This window comes from Harpia harpyja, chromosome 12 (assembly GCF_026419915.1).
Source record: "Harpia harpyja isolate bHarHar1 chromosome 12, bHarHar1 primary haplotype, whole genome shotgun sequence".
Taxonomy (NCBI): domain Eukaryota; kingdom Metazoa; phylum Chordata; class Aves; order Accipitriformes; family Accipitridae; genus Harpia; species Harpia harpyja.
The window spans coordinates 5,277,095-5,298,960 of NC_068951.1; the positions used below are offsets into that span (position 1 = coordinate 5,277,095).

General features: G+C 39.3%; 1 protein-coding gene across 6 annotated transcripts in view; it reads right to left on the reverse strand.

Moving 5' to 3' along the window:
* The window catches only part of SPECC1 (sperm antigen with calponin homology and coiled-coil domains 1), a 102,273-nt gene that overhangs the window by 52,209 nt on the left and 28,198 nt on the right, over positions 1–21,866 (reverse strand). Inside the window, exon 1 of one of the 6 annotated variants that reach the window (XM_052803362.1) lies at positions 12,675–13,012. The exons of the other annotated variants lie outside the window; for them this stretch is intronic. Coding sequence (XP_052659322.1) covers positions 12,675–12,714 — 40 coding nt within the window. The 5' untranslated portion in view covers positions 12,715–13,012. Of the gene's footprint in view, positions 1–12,674; positions 13,013–21,866 lie in introns of those variants that run through there. 6 annotated transcript variants of the gene reach the window in all.

Sequence of the window (21,866 nt, forward strand, 5' to 3'; positions counted from 1 at the left end):
AGACTAAAAAGTAATTATAACATGAACTCTTTTTTCTGAAGAATTGTAATGGCCTGTTAGACTGTCTGGACTGCCTGACTACATTCCCTGTAGAATAGGTACAATATGCAACAGGAGGAAAAAACTAGAAGACTAAATGCAAAGATTTTGATCTATGTAATCATTGTGGGACAGTGTAGGAAAGCAACTCAGGTACTGGTATTTGACACAGAGGAATAGAGTAAGAGACCAAAGAAAGAGAAATAAAAATTGTATTACAAAGTATTAGGTAACAACAGATACCTGTATGTGAAAAGTTACACTACCAGAGGTTCCAAAGAAAAAGCAGCAATAAGCATCTTGATCTGAGCAATTCCTAATTAAGACTACAGAGACCACTGACGTTAGAGCTGAAGACTTTGTAAAGGTTGGCTTATTTTTTGTTTTAATTAGAAGATATGAGTCAAGAGATCTGGGGTGCAAGAAGCACAGGAGAAAAGGCGCTATTTTAGTAACTCAAAGACTAAGTCATGACAAAACTACTTGTCATCAATTTAAATCTGCAAATGAACTACTGGTAGGACATTCTTTTGAAGGGTGGCCACTAGAAGAGACTCTCCCATGGCAGGAATGTAACCCAATAGGAGAGACGACCTTATATTTGAAGTAACTCCATTTAGGTCAAATTTTAACATCTAAACCAAGCAAAAACGTACAGATGTACTGTCCAGTACTCTTAGAATCCACAAAAGGCCCTATTTACACTGTCCCCTTCAGTAAGTTATACAGTGGTTTTAGAAAAGGGAATCTCTGCTGCACAATTAAGGAATTTCTTAAAGATCACAAATATTTTATTTTCAGCTTGTTGGATTCACCCCGATCAATAATTCTGTCATCTTGTTCCTTCTTACATAGAAAGTCACTTTTAACTCTTCCAAAAAAGTGTTAAAATGCAATTAGAAAAAGAAGATTAGCCATTCTCAGCATCTAGTGGTTCTAAGCTCTTAGCACAGCCATGACAACAAGAACTGAAGCTCAAGTTCACAGTCACAGCTCAATGCCATTACAGTGGAAACAAGGTCACATTCAGAAGGTAAATGAGACTAGATCTGATAAAAATCCTGTTCACAAAGTCTCATTGTGAATTTCAGCTGACTTTTTCCTCTTTATGGGCCCGTTCACATACAATTCCTCTCTGAATAACAGCAGTAGTAGTTAAAATCTCTTTACCCTGAGACACATGCCCGTGTCCATACAAAAGAGTTCCTCTGAACATTTCTTACGCCATTTACTTGGAGTTTCTGAAGGTTTGCTAAGTCTCAAATGAAAACTCAAGCTTGGATATGCCTATCTTGAATATAATACAAAAACAGTGCAGGTTGTACTGTAAGAGGGAACTTTTTCTCAGAAGTCAAGGGCCAAAGATGTATCTGTGAAGTACATTGGCAAAGCTAAGAAGAGGCAAGAATTGTTCTGTGCATATGTATCCTTAGCTAGCATGCTCAGTCTTTGCTTTCACAAATACAAATTTCCCTTTCAAATCTGCTCAAGAGTCAAGAAGCATCCAAGGGGCTTCACTGTGCCATAAGCCGCTGGCACCAAGAGAATTATGAGGACACCACTGTGTTCACCTCTGAAATGAGGTATACAAAAACCCACAGCATAACCAAACAATGTACATCATGTCTGCCAGCGCAGGTGCAGATTACAAGTGTAATTGCAATCTACCACAGCGCTGCTTTAGATTTCTAGAGTACCCAGCAACCCGGCGTAACAAACATTGAGACATCCAAAGCAAATGGTCTAGCAAATGTTCAGAGAAACTCTATATCATACACTTACTGGAATGTCCCCCCGGTAAACACAAGCCTCCTTTTTTGGGAACCATTAATACCACTGGGCCTGCCAAAAACTTTAGTCACCTGCTAACTATACCCCTTGTCTACCACCCAAAAAAGAATGACTAAAACTTTCTATATGTACCATTATCCCAAAATTAATCTGGTGGAAGTTACAGAAATTCAGAATTTTCTTTTTTTAAAATAAAGTCACCCCTACTTGCTGCTTCTTTTTATCCAATTTTACAGTTTCCACAACCATTATAGCTCATGATTAAAAAAAAATATAATTCTTATATTCCTTAAGAGGGCCTTGACTCTATATACTTGTGACATTAGCACACCAAAATTATAGGGATTTCTGTGTACTGTGACACTTCCTGATTTTGTTTGTTCTGGAACATTTCCTGCCTATGCACCTGTCACAATGACATGGGATCAGGTATAATCATCTCATACCTACAGCAAAATTAATTTTAAGCTAAACTCTATTCTGGGGCTTTTTTAGACAACTGTTCGAAAAACAAAAACACCAAAAAAACCCAACAAAAAAAACAAAACTGAGAAAAATATCCATAAATATGAATCTTTCAGTGAATGGAGACAAAACCTCTGGTGTTTCACTGAAATAAGGGGAGTTTTAGTTTGATCTGCTTGGTAGGTTTGGGGTTTCCTTTGTTTTCTTACCTGCTAGTTTTGAGGCTTCTGCTGTCCAGAGGGCAGTTAGCAACTGCTTTGGGGGACATCCTTGAAGTTTACTAACACTTCCCCCAGGAAGGTGCTGCTCAGAAAAAGCAGTGGATGTGCTCTGAGGTAAACACAGAAAACTAATTTCTCAACTCATACAGCTGTACTAGGATTATTCCTGAGATAAATGACCGCCAACTGGAGTAAGAATCCCAGGATTTTCCTTGATTCTAGCTTGCATACAAGTAATTCTCTTTAGCTCAGAATATGGCTTCCCAGCTAATCTAGCCCAGAAGTTCATCACTCAGCCATTACTGGGTTAACAGTGGTGACAAGACAGCTGTACTTCCATTTCTGGAAAAGGCAGTTATACTAGATAGAATACGAGTGTTGAGTGTCTCGAGAAGTACAGGAAATTAAAATGCAAACAAAAAAAACCCCAACCCTAAATCTAACCATATAAATTCAGTTAATAATGGTCATCATAGAGTAGCAAGTAGATACATTCCTCCATGTACACTGTATATACAATTGCTCTCACAACTGAATGTTAACATCCGATCTGTGGCTGGAAGTTAATGAAGAAGAGTTACCTAAAACCTCCTGGTCCAAGAATTCAATAGGAAAGAAAAGTGAAAAGAATCCTGCTCCTTCAAGTCAAGTCAGGTGCTGTGGATCACTCCTCTAATCTACCAGACTCTACCTGACATCATATCTATAAGCACAAAGGGTAACGAAAAAGCAATTTTAAGCAGGGAAATGCTTAATATCAACATTGTCACAATTAGAAGGCTAATTTATTCAATCTGTTTATTTAACTGTTCATGAGGTTATGCTGTGAATTGAATCGTGGAATTGATTTGGCTATAAAAATACCTGCATGGGTTTCTCCCCCCCGCCCTCGCTTTCTTTGTTAAAGGCAGATCCTGATCTAAGTCACTGTCCTTCCCATAAACACTTCAGCTTGTACCACTGAGGGAGCAGCAAATCACTACAGAGGAATGGAGCAGCAGAAAATGCCTTTACACAGCACTGCTGTTGAGTGCTTTGTATTAGGAAACCATGACCTGAACCTTCCAGTCCAGGAATGCTGCCCCACACTTGGCCAAAAGGCCAGGGCTGACTGAGCCAAAATAACTTTTTCCTCATGAATTCTCAAACTCTGCTAATCCAGAAAGAGGGGGGGAAAAAAAGGATCAAAAATTGAAACATGAAAGGAGGTTCCTCCTCCTCCCCTAAAACAGACGGCAGAACTTAAAAGCTAAAGACCTTTTTTTTTTTTTTTTTTTTTTTTTAAGTTGTTTGCTTAATGCTTAATAACCAGTATTCATTGCATTGGTATTACAACTGCCTTTTGTTTAATAAAATGTGATGACCACATAATAAACCCAGTTTTATTGTCGTTTCCAGCCTGCTTCAGTGAGGGGGTAGGGAAAGGACTGCCATTTAGTTTCCACAGCTCATCCAGAGCTTTAGCTCTGCCTAGTATAGCAATAAGGGAGGCAGCTAGCACTATCCTGAATAGCTGATACGAGGAACTGGGCTGAAATCATTAAAACTAACAACACAGGATGAGATGCATCAAGAAAAGAAATGAGACAGAAGGGGAGAGAGGAATAAATCTCATAACATAATGAGATGTTTATCTATAAAAAGTTGCCCACTTCAAAGCAGGAAGAGCTTCAACTCCTTGGTAAAAAAAAAAAAGAGCTTTTAATTAAAAGATCAGTCAAAGATTTTCCACAGTCAAGCAGCCTCAAAGAAACTATGTGTGGAGGAGGCTGAGAGTAATTTCTAACATGATTAGTCCATTCTTCAAACTCAACAAGGTTTTACAAAAGCAGCATTTCTCAAGATCTAGAAGATAAGGACTGTGGAAATATCCTCAGTCTCTCACAGAGCACTGTCTCTTCCCTTCTGACACCTCCACCCTCACCAGCTTTTGCTCAGGAAAAGCCTGGAGAAATACTATCAGAGCTTTGTGCCTCCCACCTTGGGGCAAGATAGATTGTAAGCCTAGGACCGATGGATAGCCAAGTGGATACTCTGCTTCAGGCTAACCAAAGTTGCTGCCATGTACTTTAGGAGGCCTGGAAATACACGAAATATTTCTGCACGTTGCTTTAGCCAGCCGAAAGCAGGCCATCTTCTGCACACAACCTTCCATTATATGAAGATTTAAAAACCTTTGAAGATTTATTTAAATTGCACCACTTTTCTGGACCGCTTTTTCCATTCAAGGACTGATATTTGCAGATGGGGATGGATATGACACCAGTGCCTTATCCCTCTCCAGCATTAGAATACCAGCATTATGGCTGACATTACATGCTATTGGGAACAAGACTTAGACCCACTTCTGTTTGGTCATATAATTTTTTCATGCTTTTCTTTTTGTTCTCTGAGAAAACAGGATTTTGACAATTTGCCCTTGAACAAGTAAAATGTTACTTTTTCTCTACAGGCTGCAATGTAGCAACTATTCTATCACGTCACGGACAGACAAACACCAGGGCTATTGCACTCTCAGCAAGCTGGTGCTGTAAGCTTTCTCCAAGCAGAGAATACCAGTCCCCGCCATGACTGGTATTCGTGCAAACTCACAGTCTCATCCTCACCAGCTGTTAACTGTGACTAATAGACCTTACTGCTGAGCTGGTTCTGTTCTGCACAAGCATAGGGAATTTCCTCTGCTTTATTTCAGGAATCATACGTGGTTTTTGTCTATGAGAGTAAATATTCAGATACACTTTCGAAGGTCTTTCTCTTCTCTTCTCTGCCTTGCAAAGAACTAGGTTTCTGCCAACAAATTTATCATTATCCACACTCTTGTAGAAACAACCCCTACAAAAGTGAATATAAGAGGCACAATTATATGGTATTATAAGGATTTCTACATGTCAGTATAAATGCTCCAATGTCAAAATGCAGAAGACCTTTAAGGTGTGAAAAATACAAAAGAATATCCTCTAGATGCAGAGGAGAAACCACCTTTGCATTTTACTTTGTTCATGTTAATTAAAACAGCTTTCTATCCTTAGTACAGGATGAGATTTCTCCAGTCAGACTGGTCAGAGACAGTTCAAACAGTGATGATCAGGAATATGCTTAGTTTCTACCTTTTTCTCTATGGCATTTCAAAAACATTACCTTGGTGTGTTCACATTTGCTTTACGCACTCCTGTTGGAACAGCTGTGTATTAAGACGCTTTTGCACAAACCTATCTAAAGGAAACCATTAAGGTAAAAGGCAAAATGACCTTTTTACCTGTAAAAGGTAAACAGGTCAAAATTAAAAGGCTGTAAGAAAATCATATGGCCTTACAGGTTGTTCAGCTGAATTCAAGAATCCTACTGCAATGTCCTGAGACAGAAGGTGTGAAGAAGGGCAGTGTCCTCAAAGAGTAAGAGTTTGCTCAATAACCATTTTGTCTTTTTTTGAAGTAGCCTTTATATTTTCAGGTATCATCCTAGTTTAGAAATGGAACAGATCATCGAAAGCAATCAAAACATAACTAATTACCATTCATCAAATTATCCTGAATATCAATCACCAGTCCATGGCAAAGAAATGCAAAAGAAAGGTTAAGGATAAACTACAATTCAGTAGGGGAAAAAAGAAAAGTCAGCCAACATAAGTAAAATATGTCAAACAACTAACTGCACCCTGTTCCTAGAGCCCCTTTCCATACATTAATAAATATGACTTCACTGAAGTAACTGGTAAAATTCTTGCTTGATTCAGTAGTGTCCTACTTTCACTGATGATTTTTAACAGCACCAAAGCACCCAGCAGGACAAGAGGAAGAGGAACATAACTTTACTCACAGGACATGGGCCTATTTACTTAGTTTCTAATAATCTTTCCAAGCAATTGAACAAATTCAATTCAAGACACAAAAATTACACAGCTCTTCATCTTGGTAATAAATGGAAGAATGTATGTCCTTGTTTCAGCCAACACATCCCCTGTGCATGCTCAGAACTGGACCCTGCAAACTCATGTTAGCCTTACATTTAACCAAGAATATATTTTTCCAGTCATCAAAATCAAATTTGCCTGTAAGAGCTTTACATTTAAATTTTGCTGTTGACAAAAATATACAGCTTGTTAGTTGTGTGCTATGCAGACTGATTAAAAGGGCAGAAAACCGCCATTCTGCTGCAATTCTATAGCCTAAGAGAATTGACCGATGAGCACAGATCATACAAGGACAGAGTATGCTGTCTCAGAACATGCAATCCATATCTATTGATGCTTATGGAAAAACATTATGGCTCCATGAAAAATAATAGAAGGAACATTGCAAAAGAGATTTGTGAACACAGGTCTACTTTGGATTATGGGAAGAAAAAAGCTGATGCATGGGAAGTCTAGCAGTGTCTATTATCATCAGAGATCCTCAGTTTTATATCATCTTTAATCGTCACGCTCAAATTGCTTGGAGATACAGCATGGGAAAGTATCAAAAGAAAGTATCAAAGATTAATCAACTAGTGGCAATCTGTGAGAGTCACAGAAAAATCAGGTTAAGGTCCTCTTCAAGCAAAACAAGTGCCAACGAAATCAGATAAGTACTTTGCTTCAGTTTTACAATTTCATGTTGTTCTGAAAGCTACACTCCCTGTGGAAATCAGGAAATTTTATGAAGAGTAAATCAGTAAAATAGAGGAGAAATTGAAAAGAGAAAAAAAATAACAGAAATTACTTTGCTGAAATACTAGTAGAAGCTCAAAATACAGGACCGCTTCTGAACAAACTCATGAATACCTGCAGGGCTCTGACAGGTTTCAGTAGGAAGACCAAGGTGCAATACTTGCTCAAATTTCTTTGGCTAGCTTTACAACTTTAAGATCTTGTGCAGCCAAATACAACCCAAACAAAAAAAAGTAAGCTTTGCTTTTCTCCAAGGCCAGCATTATTCCCTCTTCCTTTCACCCTTTTCCCTTGAGTCATTTAATACTGTGTTAGAACCAACACGCACAATCACAACCATCCACTGGCTGTTTCCTTATCACTCTGCCACTGTCAAGCCAACTGCAGCACATTAACTAAACTAATAAAACAGTCTTCAAGAAAATTAGCTTTTACATTTGCTATCATACTAGATCAACTATTCATAGATCCTAAAACACTACCAGCACCGGGGCAAAAGCATAGTCTGCAGAGCTCTAACCACAGGACAAGTTCTTGCTGACCAGCTCATTCAGTAAGATTCCCAGCAGAAGCTCCCTGCCTTCATCCAAAAATGGCTTTAATTTTCATCAGCAAAACAATCTAACACAAAACAAAATGCATAAACCACATCCTGCTGCCTACCATGCCCTAAAAGTTCTTCTTGTAAAAGCCTTGGTCCTGCCCACAGAGAAGGTACTCCCACTCAGCACATCCTCCCAGTCAATGCTGAAAACTATTGTAAAGGCCCTTGCCTTAGTGTAGGAGCACTTGTTGATGATCTCTTCCATTAATTTAGCATTCATTGGCCTCTCATCTTGGGATCAGGGGACCTCAGATTATCACTTAACTCTGCCTCAAACAGATAATTTCAGAGGCAGCAAGTTAGTCATACTCATGACTAAACTCCTCTAAGAGGCCAGTCCAAATTGTGACATAGTCTCTTGGCTGTACTCCTTTCACTGGCCTGCAGAGCAGAAAAGACTACTGCCATTTGACATGTGTTTGTCGGTATTTCTGAAATTATTTAATAATGTCAGTCCAGTCAAGTCACATCACAAGACTAATCAACAGAGCTGGCCCTAATTGGCCTTGGAAGAGAAGCTTAAGTCAAGTAGAAATTACCCTCCAGAGGAAAACAAACTTCTTCAATACCAGTTTAATCAGCAGCGTGTTACTACTCTGAGGAATGACAGCATTTGTAAAACCCCCATGCAAGAATGACTCGTGGGAGGAAGAGGTGACTAAGGAATTAAACTATCCACTGGAGAGCAAATTGTGGTTTGCTGGCTCTACTGGGAACAAAAGGTCTACGGCTCGCTGCCCGAGCTTGAAGAGGACATGACTTGCTGTCGGTATTTCCATGAAAGCTGTTATGTGATTCATTAGCTTTGCTGGCCCCTCTCTCCTCTCTCCCTTCCCCCCACACCATCATTAAATTCATCTGTTCTCTTGAGCTCTTGCTTGGCAGAAATGGTGTGCTGACATATAACAGAGTTAAAGTGAACGGCTCCCATGTTTAGAAGAAAGGAAAAAGGAAAAGAAGCAGATGAGAGAGACTAAAGAGAGTACCCAGAAGAGATCTGACCACACCCCCAAAAAAAACAAAAAACAGAAATCACAAGAAATAACATATTTCTACAATAACCTTTATCTTGAAAGTCTCCATATGTTTTACAAACTATATATCCTACACCGAAGAATCCCTTCCTCAAACATAAAATGAAGCCGCCTCTAGGCCAGGACAGAACACACATAAGAAAACAGATCAATACTGGTTTAGTGTATGCACTGACATTTGATATTCTCATCCAAGCCATGTAAGCATGTTTTACAAATAAGCACAGTCCCAAAAAAAGTCTAACCCTTGGATAACCCCACCCGTCACCTTGTTCCAACTAGAGAAGTTAACATTTCCCATTCAACTGCTTCTTTCAAGAAAGTTTTTCTATGTATTGAGTCATTTTTCCACCTCTTCCCAAAAATATTAATCACATCACCTGCAGATGTTTAGAGGATAAACAAAACCCCACCATCACTGTGTCAACCAATGTCAAAGAATCTTAGCACTCCTGTTCAGAAATACAGGCTGCCTCACTGTTTCCAAGGCAAACTAACATGTGAAAGGCTTTCTCTCAATAAACATGGTGCACTGGATAACACTGTATTGTTCCATACAACTCCCATGAAATGTTCCAACTATTTCACGGGTGCTCTGGCCTGTGTTTTTATATACTAATGGTTCCTTCACAGCTGGGGGTAGCCATTTTCAAAAGCAGAAAACTAACTCTACTGACAAACTGCAGCAATATTCACTATTGTTTTACATCATTTTCTGTACTACTTTATAGGTGTTTTCATTCTAAAACCTCCACACGCTTTATAAATATGAATATTCAGAGCACTTGGGTATAGCAGGAAAAGCGACCACTTGCAAGTAGCAGTTTTGGCAAACAAGGGATGCAAACTTTGGTCACACACCACAAAACAAAAAGTTCTTACAAATGACTGTAAAAAGTAGTTTAAAATAAAAGCCTATAGAATCTAACATTATTACAAGTGATCTCTTAAAATCCTTTTTAGACACTCTTACACTTTTAGCAACATGTAGATTAACTTAAAAAGAGGCTATATTGGGCTGTTAAGAGTCTTGTAAATCTTCTGTTCAAAACATACCCATTAGACACCAGCAGTGGATTACTTTGCAAGAAAGATGCAATGGAAGATGTCTTTCCTTTCTCTGTCTTCACCTCTCCACAATCCCTTCCTCAGCTAGTTACATTTCTTTCTGATTCCCCTGTATTAAATACGTGTTACCTTCAAACTGCTCAGTTTAGGGGCAATAATTTCCTTTCTGTTCCTTGACAGTACTGACCAGCCCACCCAGAACTTGGGGTTATCACAGCTGTAACTTCATATCCCGAACCTTAATTGTTAGCTGTAGAGTCAGGATCACTCACATGGGCACTGTCAGACTCTGAAAGTGTTGCTTCTGGGACTTGTATTATTTTATTTAGTTTCAAAACTAAAATGTATCTTTGTCATAGAACTGTAGACTCGTTAGCCAAAATGTTAGCATCCCCATGTCCTGTTACTCCTATTTACACTGAACAGGAAAACCTGTTAAAGTACATCATACTCTCATAAGTATATGAAAATAAGTATTTTACTCTAGGTTGTAATCTATATCACAACAGAGGCATTTAGGATCAGATTTTTAAAGACTTCAGTGTCCAGTGACACCAACAGGAGGAACATGTGTTTTAAAAATCTGTCCCCAGTACCCCAAGATGGTAAGTTTGGGGTGAAAGACTTACAGATGAACCATGCAGTGTCCGTAAAGTTTCCTGAAAAGAAAAATAAACGAGATGACCCTGAATATCATGCTCAGAGAAACAGGTCAAGATTTGATTGTCTGTATTTAAAGCTGGCTCATGAGCTAGATCAACAGAGAGGTCTGTTCCTGGGGTTTATTTCGGTTAATCCATAAGGACCAAACTTAGAGTACCACTGTTATTCAAGATGTAGGTATTCCTGAATGAGAGCTGAATTAAGTTCATCAAAGCAGAAACAAAGCCCAACACAGATAATTCCATGTATCGCATTCTAATGTGCAAAACAAGTGTTTTCATCCTAGTTGTCAAAATCAACACAAACTCTGCTTCACGTGTCTTGACATTATCCTCTGACTTCCAAAGCCAGAGCTCTCACATACAACAAGGAATATGATGTCAGAATTCATTTTGTCAGCAGGAATGTTCTTGGAACTTTTTTCATGATTAAACAGAGTTTTGAGCGTGTAGTTCAATACAAAATGCTCTGTGTTTTTCAGTCATATTCATACCTCACGAACAGCCAGGACATATTAAAACAAGACTTAGGACAGCTTACACTTAAAAACTGAGAATAGTTTTATAACTGTTTAGGTGCAACAGAAGCATAACTCTTTCCCCTTCAATAAAAAAAATAAAAGAAATCACAGGACAAGAGAAAACAAAGGATGAAAGAGATTTTTCAAAACCCACAGGGGGTCTGCACGCTCATTTATCATCTATGTTAATAGTAATAAGCTGTTCAAATCCCACTGCTGGCCCTGCAAAATCAAAGTCAGTTTTCTCAAACTCTGATCAAAAGTTAGCAGTGTACCTCCCCATGCCATTATCCATCTCTCCCTTAGTTTATTATCAGTATTAACCCTCCTCAAATGACAGTAATCTGTTTAGTTCCAGCAAAACTTCTATAGCTGGCAGTGGCCAGTGGAATATAGATTTCAGGGGCTGGGGATGTTGGCAGCCATACTTTCCAGCCTAAAGTTTAACTTTCCCTTAGGGCAGCATTTCTTCTGGTGACTGGATACTGGCAGCTTTTGTGTTCTTCATTAGCCTGCTGATTAACATAGTGCTAGAGAGTTCTCCACTACACCTAACTGCTGTTCCAGCACTCACTGGCAGATCTATTGTGAGAGATCCTAGAGTAGCAATGCAGCGTTGTCTGCCTCTTGCTTTTCCTCAAAATACTAGAGATCAAGTACATATGTATTTGCTTTTAAACCAATAGCTACATATCTAATCTGAAGTTATAAGGAAACCCTGATCAAGCAATAACAACTTTTATGGAATTTTGTGAATGAAATTCCCATGGCAACAGTAACAAACAGAGTGCCAGGAAATACAACCGATTCCAGTTTTCTGTACGATAGAAGGTTCTAAGCACGAAGAGAAACTAAGAAATAAACAGAAGAAATCAGTGGGCCTACTGTTTTTTTCTCATTCGGCATTTGAGAAACAGTCAAAACAAATCAAAAGGCAACCAAAACAGTACTATGGCATCAGGAACAAATTACTAGCCTTCCTAGCGTACAGCATAGACATTTGGCACAAGGGGAATTAGATATACCTGATACTAGCTCTTAGCTTTCTATAAAATCTGCTACTGATTAACATGCAAAGCACTACACTTCTGAAAGGACAATGGTGGTAAGACCTTCCACAAAGGCATCATTTTAAATTCTAAGGCCTGGAAAATTTCAGGCCTCAGGCCACAAACAAAGGTGAAGGCTAACACAGCCGAGCTGCAGATCCTGACAAGTTGTATGTACATCACTAGATAAGCTTTGTAACTTTTTAGCTGCATCATGCAGACTATGTAAAATAATATCTGTCAGGCAATAAGGTCCCTCCCTTGTAGGCATTCTGTTCCAACCAAAGGATTTCTTTCAGAAAATCTTCCCTAAGGACAGTGCTGTGATTTCAGGTACGGAGCAGTAACAAACAGCATTTACAAGGCACAAGGTAAACAGCAGTAATCTCTCTAGCAGGCTCGAAGCCATCAGCATTAGCTACGACAACAGCCTCCGTTCCCGCTCAGTGGGACACGGCGGTTAAAGGCCCCCGGCCCCAGCCCCGTGCCCCCGAAGAACAAAACCCCATCCCCCGCAGTAAGAGCCCCGAGAGCCGCAGGCAGCAGCCCCGGCATTTCCTACGGTCCGTACAGACCTTGGTCGTGCTCCTCCGCTCGCCCAGGCTGGTTGCCCATCTTCGGTCACTCCCCCGGCTCTTCCCCGAGCTCCTCTAGGACCCCGGCGCCCCGCTCATGCTCGGTGTCAGAGGCGGACCTGCCTCTATCTGCTTTTAACGTCTCCGCTTCAGTCAACTTAAAAAGGGAAGAAGTCAGCTCCTTCCTAGTTCCTGGCACCAGGAACAGAGGCTGCGGCTCATGCTGAAGCAGCCGTGGCTCTCCCTCCTAACTCATTACAATATTATGCACCGAAGGCCGGCCTGGGCAGTTAATTAGCTGCCTGACTGCTGGAATAAAAGGAGGGGGAGAAAGAGAGGCAGAGAAAGAGCGAGCGAGCGCGCAGAGAAAGGAGGAGTGACTCAACGAGCACGGTAAGCCACCCAGGGGCAGCAAGCGCAAACTGCAGGCAAAGAACAGCACTGATTTCATCCAGCCCCGCTGAAGCCAGGAACCCAGCTCCACCGCAGACAAGAACTTAGCTTGGAAACTTGAGCAGAGCTTCAGTGCCCCAAAGCAGCCGTGGCTGCAGGGGGGTGAACGGCCAGAGAGCTGTTTCTAGGCCATACACTAGTATAGTTCAAAACAAAATACTGAAATGCAGCTGGGAGTGAAGAGGGGCTGAAGGACCCTCAGCAAAGACAAGCGCAGCCAAACGCCTCCAAAGCAAAGACAAAATTCATTTTGCTCCCACCTGACAACACCCGAAGCATGCTTACCATGGAGCAAACGGACCCTGCCCATAGATCTAAGTACACGGTTGAGTAGAGATACACTTACGCATCTGGTTAAGGACTGCTCTTAACTAAGCTGTCACAAGAATTAAGGGGACCAAATTTCAGAAATGCTCAGCATCTTCTGAAAACTTAGATACCTGAAAGATACTGAAATGGAGACTGAACTCCCCTGAAAACCTGACCACGATCATGAGCATAAGTCTCTTCTGAAAAGTCCTGTCTATCAGATTTGTTCCAATATCCTCTGGGGCTATTCCTGGGTAAACTCGAGCATTCCCCAGCTCTTATTAGCCTCAACTGGTGCTGAGAATAGTCAGTACATTGCAGGCTCACATCCGTATTATAAAAACGGCGTACAGGATACACTGAGTACTAGTAAAACCTAATTCTCGTTGTTGAAGTAAGGATGTGGTGTTTTATTATTCCTAAAAAACTGTTCCAGTGATCTCCAAAATTCCCCTCGTGCTAGTTCCTTGCAAACACTGAAAAAAACAACCAAACCTTATAGCCACTGCTACATCTAGAAGCTGCAGCCACAAATATGATCTACGTACAGTATCTTTATCACCAGTATTTTTGACTGTGACTTGTACTGTAAGAGCAGCTGCATGAGGCAGGCCTACCCACAGAAACTGGCCAACAGCCGATCTTTCAAAGAAAGAAATCAAGATGCTCCTCACTAATAGAGTCATGATGTACATGGGAAACAAGAATACTGAATAACTCCAGCAATCAGTTTCCATTACATGGATAATTAACAGAATCATCTTAATATCTTGGTTTCAACAAGAGGGTTAAAAACAAATTCAGAAATAATATACTAATATGCATCCTAGGCTCAAAACAGATTGAAAATAAAACATACAGAAATTAATCTAGCTAGTTGTGAATCCATTGTTTCAAATAAAAAAAACCTGGAGTTCATTCAATATGACAGAAACAAAATTTTGCTAATATTTCAATATAACAGGGCGAGCTAGTTGTCAATCCTACATTTTTCATTGTTCTTGCTCTGACACTTTATGAATGAAGCTAAAAGTTTTCATACAGCTGTCTACGTGGATGACATTAAACAAAACTCCTGTCTACTTCTATCTTATGACATGCTAAGTACAAAATGCTTTGTTTAATGGATAAGCCATATAAGTTCTATAAAAAAGGATCACTGATAGTGCATTCTTTTTCTAAAAGTCATCTTACGGTCTCTTAAGTCTTGTATCTTATTAGGATGGATACTCGGCTTGCCCTTCTCAAAGGTACAGATACAAATGTCCTCCAACTGCTGTTGAAACATATCTCTAAGAAAAAGAGGTTTTCTTCTATTATAGACTGAAGAGTGACTTCTGCTTTTCTTCAACAGGATTCACCAGAGGGATTGCATTAGCCAAGATAATCTCTTTGGTTGATAAATCCTGGCACTGAGCATTTATTATTTTAACACCTGCTTTCTATTTCTGTAACACAAAAGGAAATAGCATAACAGGGTCCCAGTACAGTATGGGGTGCAAGCCCGGAGTAATTATAAAATGTAATCACTGAGTCAGAGCAAACACACCTAAAATCTGCGCACTGTAGAAGAGTCATGACCGGAAGAACCAATCTGTTATTTTTGACAGTGGCACGAAACATAAGTCAGAACATTCTAACACTGTGATAGGGAAAATGATGTCAGGCGAAAGACTAGTCTACTAGCCCAAGTCTACAGTGAAAGGTAAGGTATGAATTTTAAAATATAGCTACAGCCTGAGCAGAAGTCATAGATAAGAGATTACTGTTTATGGAGCTTACAGATCAAACTGAGGAAAAAGAAAAAGGAATAATGGCAAGCATTACTTCTAGCATGGTGACTAGGTAATAAATTAAGACAGACACATGGCTAAATCTTTAGACAACTATTTGTTATCTGAACATTTTACATTATTTTCCCTTCCTCCTCAGTAATAAAGGTATAAAAATGAATGAATGAACAATTTCATCTCTATAAAGCAGATTAGCTGGTTTCTTCCTAAGCATGAAGTTTGACTCATACCTTTGCACTAACCACTTGTGGGACTGCCAATAAAACCCCACAAACACCCCTTTTCTATATAGTGAGAAGGAGAATGAATTACTCAAGGTGTGACATATATAATTCTTTCAACTCACTAGTCAGACGACAGGACTTACTTGCCAGCCATAACCTTTCCTTGTATCCTACTCTCACAACACAGCAAATGAATTAGCATAACTTCTGTTGAAATTGTAATCCATGCTCAAAAGAAAAAGTGTGAAGATGCCACAGAATGATTTGCAGTGGCTGGATAGCTGACAGTCTCTTCAGAAGGCTAAGGTCTAAAGAAGTTACAGATGCTGAGCAGGACCTCCAGAGGCTGGACCTTCTGTGGAAGACTGAACTAAACTGAATGGGCCCCAAGGGTGGACACTGATTATCAATACCAGTGTTCACAGTATCATGCTCTACTTCTTCCATTAATGCTAAAGATTTTATGAGCACTAAGTACATATGTAGCAGGGAAAAAAAAAAAATCTACAGAGATGTGTATATCATGCACAGTAGTGGACCCCAAAGGATTAGAAATGTAACATCTATGTTGAAACCCAGAAGAGCAAATGTATTTTTAACCATGCTAAAAACAATTTTTTTGTTGTGAGCATACTTGGTGAGGTCATACTTAAGTTCATGGCACAGAACTACAGCCTTCCAGGAACCCATCTGAGATGCAGCTGTCAATCCCTCCCTCTTACTTTACAGTATTAAAATCTAATGTAAGCCAAAAGCTGCTGAAAAAACAGTGGAAAAAAAAATACAAGGAATGCCAAGCCCTCTCCTGATATGCATACTTGTTAGACCAGGCCAGCTTTGCGTTCCTTTCTTGTGCTCCCTCCCATTCTTTAAGTGCAACCACAGTGGCATGCTGCCAAGGCATTCTGGCTGTGGTACATCTAGGCCTAGAGAATTCGTGTTAAGGACCATTTCTCTTCAAACCAGCTGAAGGAAAGCTGATAATTAACCTAGGGCAGGTAGTCAACACAAGGCTGTGTTGACTTTGCTGAACAACTTCACTAAAGAAGCCTGAAAACAAACAAAAACAGAGAGATCATAGATTTGCACTATTCCTGGACCATCCAAGCATGCGTCCCTTTCTGTTTAGGTATCCCTAGCAAGGCTTTTGTGATCATCACAGTTTGCTTACAGCTGTAATGGATCTTCCCTATGTATGTTGGCTTGAGCCCATTAACTGTCAACAATTTAATGAGTCAAGTCATTACAGTCTTTAAGATTTAGCATTTCAGTATCCCTACCACACACTGAATCCTCTTAACTGGCTCAGGTCCCAGGTTGGTAAACATGTGCCAACAAAGTCATTCTCAGGGAAATATACAACAGAGAAAAGGGTCTCTATTTCACAGATTGTTTTAACAAGAAGTTGCATGCAAAATCTTAAAACACGTTAATAGATTCAGTGCAGTAAACGTAAATTGTGCAGTAGATCAGGACAGCAACAAAACTGAAAGAGGTACATACTGCAGACAGTGTTGTCAGCAGAAGTTAATTCTTACTTGTTTAATAATGCAAGATGACTGCAGACAGCCTGCGAATGCCTCTCAGAAAAACTGTTATCCTTGACAGGATCAGGTATCAGAAATCCCAACAGACAGTCACTAAAATGCACTGCACTCACTCCATTCCCAGTTATGGAAGAAGGTTCATATAATACAGCCAAAAGCAGAACAAAAAAATAATTATGTCAGTCAACGTTCATATGCCACCTTCAGAACAAGGAGAGAGCATCCATCAATAGATCTCTCTAGTTCAAGGAATCATGGGACCGAGATCTCAAGACAACAGAGATCAGATTTTAATGGTGAGACCACTGCTATTTTTTCATGAAAGAACTACTGAGCTCCTCCTGCCCTGCTGGAATAAGTGCCTTTTCCAATTAGAATATCCAACCAGAGTAACATATTTATCAAAGGGGAAAAAGAATCCTGAAGAACAGTTATGTGACACAGTGCCGATTCCAAGCCATTCTAAGATGTAGAACTGTCCATGGGTTACAGAAAGAAAGAGCAAAGATTAGAAGAATTAGAACAAAATTTAACGTGGCAACAAACATCATGCAGGAACTTTTCCAGCAAAGGCATCACAAGTGAACGTATGCATTTGAGTATGCAGGCTATCACAAGGGAAAAAAAAAAAAATCTTTGTAAGAAAAAATATGAGAAACTTGAGAAGTAGCTGCCATAAAATGAATCTGGAATGCCAAATTTGATCTACCTCAATTCTTGAGCCTTCACTTTAGAGGTGAGTGAAATCTTCTAAAAAGGTGCTGAAACGTAGTCTGATTACTTGATACCTGGGGAAATCACAGATAGAGGAAGTATTTTGCTAAGTAACATCAGAGAGGCTAAGGTACAAATTCACATTTGCACCAATACGTTACAACCAACCATGCAGATATTTGTAAGTGTGTGTAGATGTCAATATGCACATCCAGCTACATGTAGAGCTATGGATGTAAATGTAGACACATATTTCCACATTGTTTTGCATGGTAAATTCCTGCAGTACACCTTGCCTGTTTGAATGACATCTTGACAAAGCAATTTTTTTGAGTCTTCCTTTCCTTTTATAACAGTTCTGGAGCTAGAAACTCTTTCTTGGTAAGAAAGAATAATTATGCAAGAGCTGTGTCTTGTACCTGGAAAGCAAAACTCAACTAGCTTTCCAGATGAAGTTTTAAAGCATATTTATTGTTTCTAGGAAACCCCAGATGAGATCAGTCATTAGGTTTCTAGTGAAGTCTTGTGGAACAGAGCGTACCAATCTCATTAGTGTCTCACACTTGTCTCTATCTTTCACAAGAAAAATGAGACAGTAACGAGACTGAATGCAAAGTGCAGCAACCTTTCTACAAACCTATAGTAGTCCTTTGATGTGACAGATCACAAAAAGCAGGCCCTATCAAGAACTGATGTATGGGAGAGTAAAAGGGCCCCAAGGTCAGAGAGCTGTCCTTCAAAAGCAATCACTTTCCTTTTTCCTGTTCTAATTGGGGTGCATTAGCATCTTCTGAAGAACTAAACTGTCAATTACATTTTTTTCAAGGATTTTTTTTTTTTTTAAGAAAGCTTTTTTTAAAAAAAACAAAATACTTTTCTTGAATTTCCTGACCGTGTAGAGAAGGCTTCTGGGTCTGGATTAAATTCACATTTACCTAAATGGTTACCCACATCAGAAAGTGACAAACACTCAGCAAGCAGAAAAGTTAGCAGAAAGAAGACAGTAAATTTGATAGAGTCCATACATTACTCTCAAATAGGAATCTTGAAATGACAATTCTATAAATGTACAGGAAGCTCTGAAATCTGTAGTCTGCCACATTTTCAATGTTGATGGGAAAGAAGCGTATCTAATGAGTGAAATGTGCAATAAAACCATATACCAGTCTCCCTTCTAAAATCAACCACAGTTGAACTTGTTCGAGTTTCACAAGTGACACCTACACCTTCCCAGCACTAACACCAACACTGGTAGTGGCCAGTTGGCCTCATTTAGTTGAAGCCTCTCTTTTCTGAATATCATCACTATCAACACAGAAAAGCTACAAGCAACTGTTTTCCAGGGAAATCAAGATCTTTCTTTTTACATTAACTACATAGCAAACAAATAGTGATGGACAAATGGACTAATGGTATGTGCTCTACTAGAACTAGGAAGGAATTGAAGATATACAGGTATCATATTTAGTCACTGGGACATTAACTCTGACAGTTGGGCAGGAATGTGAGTGACAAGTCACAGAAAAACTCATCAAAATGGAGGCTCTCCTTACTGGAATGGAACATTGTTTAAACCAAACTGTTCCACAACAGAATATAATCTTCAGGGCCTTCTATAGCCTTCACTGATTATACCAAATTTCTTGGTATTTTTATTTTACTATTTAATTTACTAGGCTTATTACAACAGCATGCTTTGTACAGCTTCATTTCTAATGCTGGCAATGTTCCATTCTGGGATTAGTAGCTTTTGTCCAGGTAACCTGCAGAGTTCAGAGTCTCAATGCTAGATGCCTAGGAGATAGTTGAAACTCTTAATATCTTTGAGTTTGCCTCCTTTATACTTCTGTATTGGCACTGTCTCCAACCATTGATGTTAATCAACTCAGCAGACACACATGGAAAAACAACCCACTTTTGTTGCTTTGGTTGAAAATGTATGCCAATCATTAATTTGCCCATTTTATGCATAAAAATAAACAGCCATTTCTGGTGGAGCACGGGATGACACAGTAGGCCAGCCGTCACATGCCTGCTGGCATCTTGGCTTCTCCTGGCCTCCAGAGACACAACACATCCCACTATCATTGTGAGAAGGTATAGCACCTGTCTTCTAACACAGTTTGAGCTTTAGAGAGATGTTGAGCTTGTCAGTAAAATAACTTACTATTTGTAGAAATTCTGGGTAAGTGATTAAAGCATTGTTATTGACAGTTTCCTACTGTTTGAGGCAAATTCAATATGTCTATATAGATTTAGACTTTACTTAGGAACAAAGAAATAAGCTGATGAAGCAGCCTGAGAAAACAAAGTACAGCTATCTGTTACTTACATTTCAAGGATAACTGATACTTCATATTAGAGCTGGCAGGGCTTGATATAAAAATCAATATATTTGTGAGAAATGGGGATGCCTGAAGTATTCTAAATGCTTTCAGATTATGTGCTCACAGCCCAACCCAGTCACACATCCTGGCTGTATCTCTTTTCTAATGTCCAGCATAAGACTTTTTTTTGGTTCCTGTCAAACCTAACAGATAATAGCTGCTGGCACTGAAATAACTTCAAGGAAGCACATGAACATGATTAAACTAGACAGCCTTGAGGGAAATTTTCAGAAAGTGCTTGAATTGGGAGTTTGTAGGGAATGAGTGACAGAACCGAGAGCAAGGATTTGGAATGACTTCTAGGATCCATTGAGCAAGTAATTTCACCTGTCTAAACCTCAAATTTTCCATTTGCATACCAGTACTACCATGCAATGCTCTTCCTGAGAAGTATATCATCACATAAGAAGCTTTGAAATTCTCTGTGAAATTGCATTATTTAAGGTGATTTGGCTTGCAAGCCTCAAAGGATCAGAATCTGAAAAGTCACTGATTTCCTATAATCCTGAACTTTACGGAGAGGACAGTCCTAGTTTTGCATGGAGATATAAATTTCTCTATTTAAACATTTTAAAATAATTTATTTACTATATGGCTTCATAGATTGGATAGCTTTACAAGTACATGCATTAAAGTACATGTTTTTCAAGATTAGTGACCTCTTCCTCCTGTTCTGCAATTTTTCCAACTCTTTTTCATCTATTGAAACATTAAAAGCAATGCAAGAGCTCTGTAAATTTGGTTTTAACATAAAACCAAATTGCTACTTCAGGACAGTACATGGAAAGACATAATACTGTGGATAAGGAAGCTGAATCCAAGACGTTTATTTCTCCCTGCGTGTCATTTCCCATTACTTGGGATTTCAAAACTGCCAAGCAGTTACAAAGCCAAACATCACAGCACAGAACTTCCAGCCAGAATCCATCTCCAGTTTCATTTGCTCAAGTCCACTTGCCAAAAATGGAGACATGAGATTGGCCTCATCTCCCTTTAAGTCGCTTATGATTTACTGCATTAGCTTCCAACAAGGCAGACAGGGGTAGTTATGTCAGCAGAAGGCTAGAATGAATAACTTAAACTCCACCAAGGGCAGCATACAAACAAGCCTATTCAAACAAGCAATCTTGATGTCAATTATTTATTATCTGCAGCATTTGGAACACGTGCTATTGCTCAAGGTCAACACATAAGTGCTGGACAGTCACACTCAAAGAAGAAAGAAACCTAAGCTTTTTTTTTTTTATTTCCGTACCTTGTTTCTTTTAATTTCCCTTACACAATACCATAATACCGAGTACCACCAGAGTGTGGCTGGAACTAATATAATATAATTTCAGTAAAATAATCAAATCACTCTCTTGAATAACAGACAAAGAAAGTCCCATCTAAAAAGCACACATAAGGAAGGGGGTTGGAAGACATGATGTCTGCAGTTAAGACATGAAAGGAAAATACAGAACTGATGAAGGTAATCAAAGAAGCCAAAGAAAGTGGTTTCAGAACAAAATTTCAAGATCTACACAGTTGACTATGTACACAAACATCTGTATTTCCCAGCTACAGGAACATTCTTACTTAGATTAGCTCCACAGTCAGTTAGCATTGCAATGTAGTCTTGATAATCAGTGACTATTTGGGATGCCATTTCAATAAAATATAGAAACTGAAACAATGTTCTCTCCTTTTCTACTCAATGTTCCCAGGAACATGTACCCTCTGTCATATCCGATTTGTAATTTTCCTCTTAACAACAAGATACTGT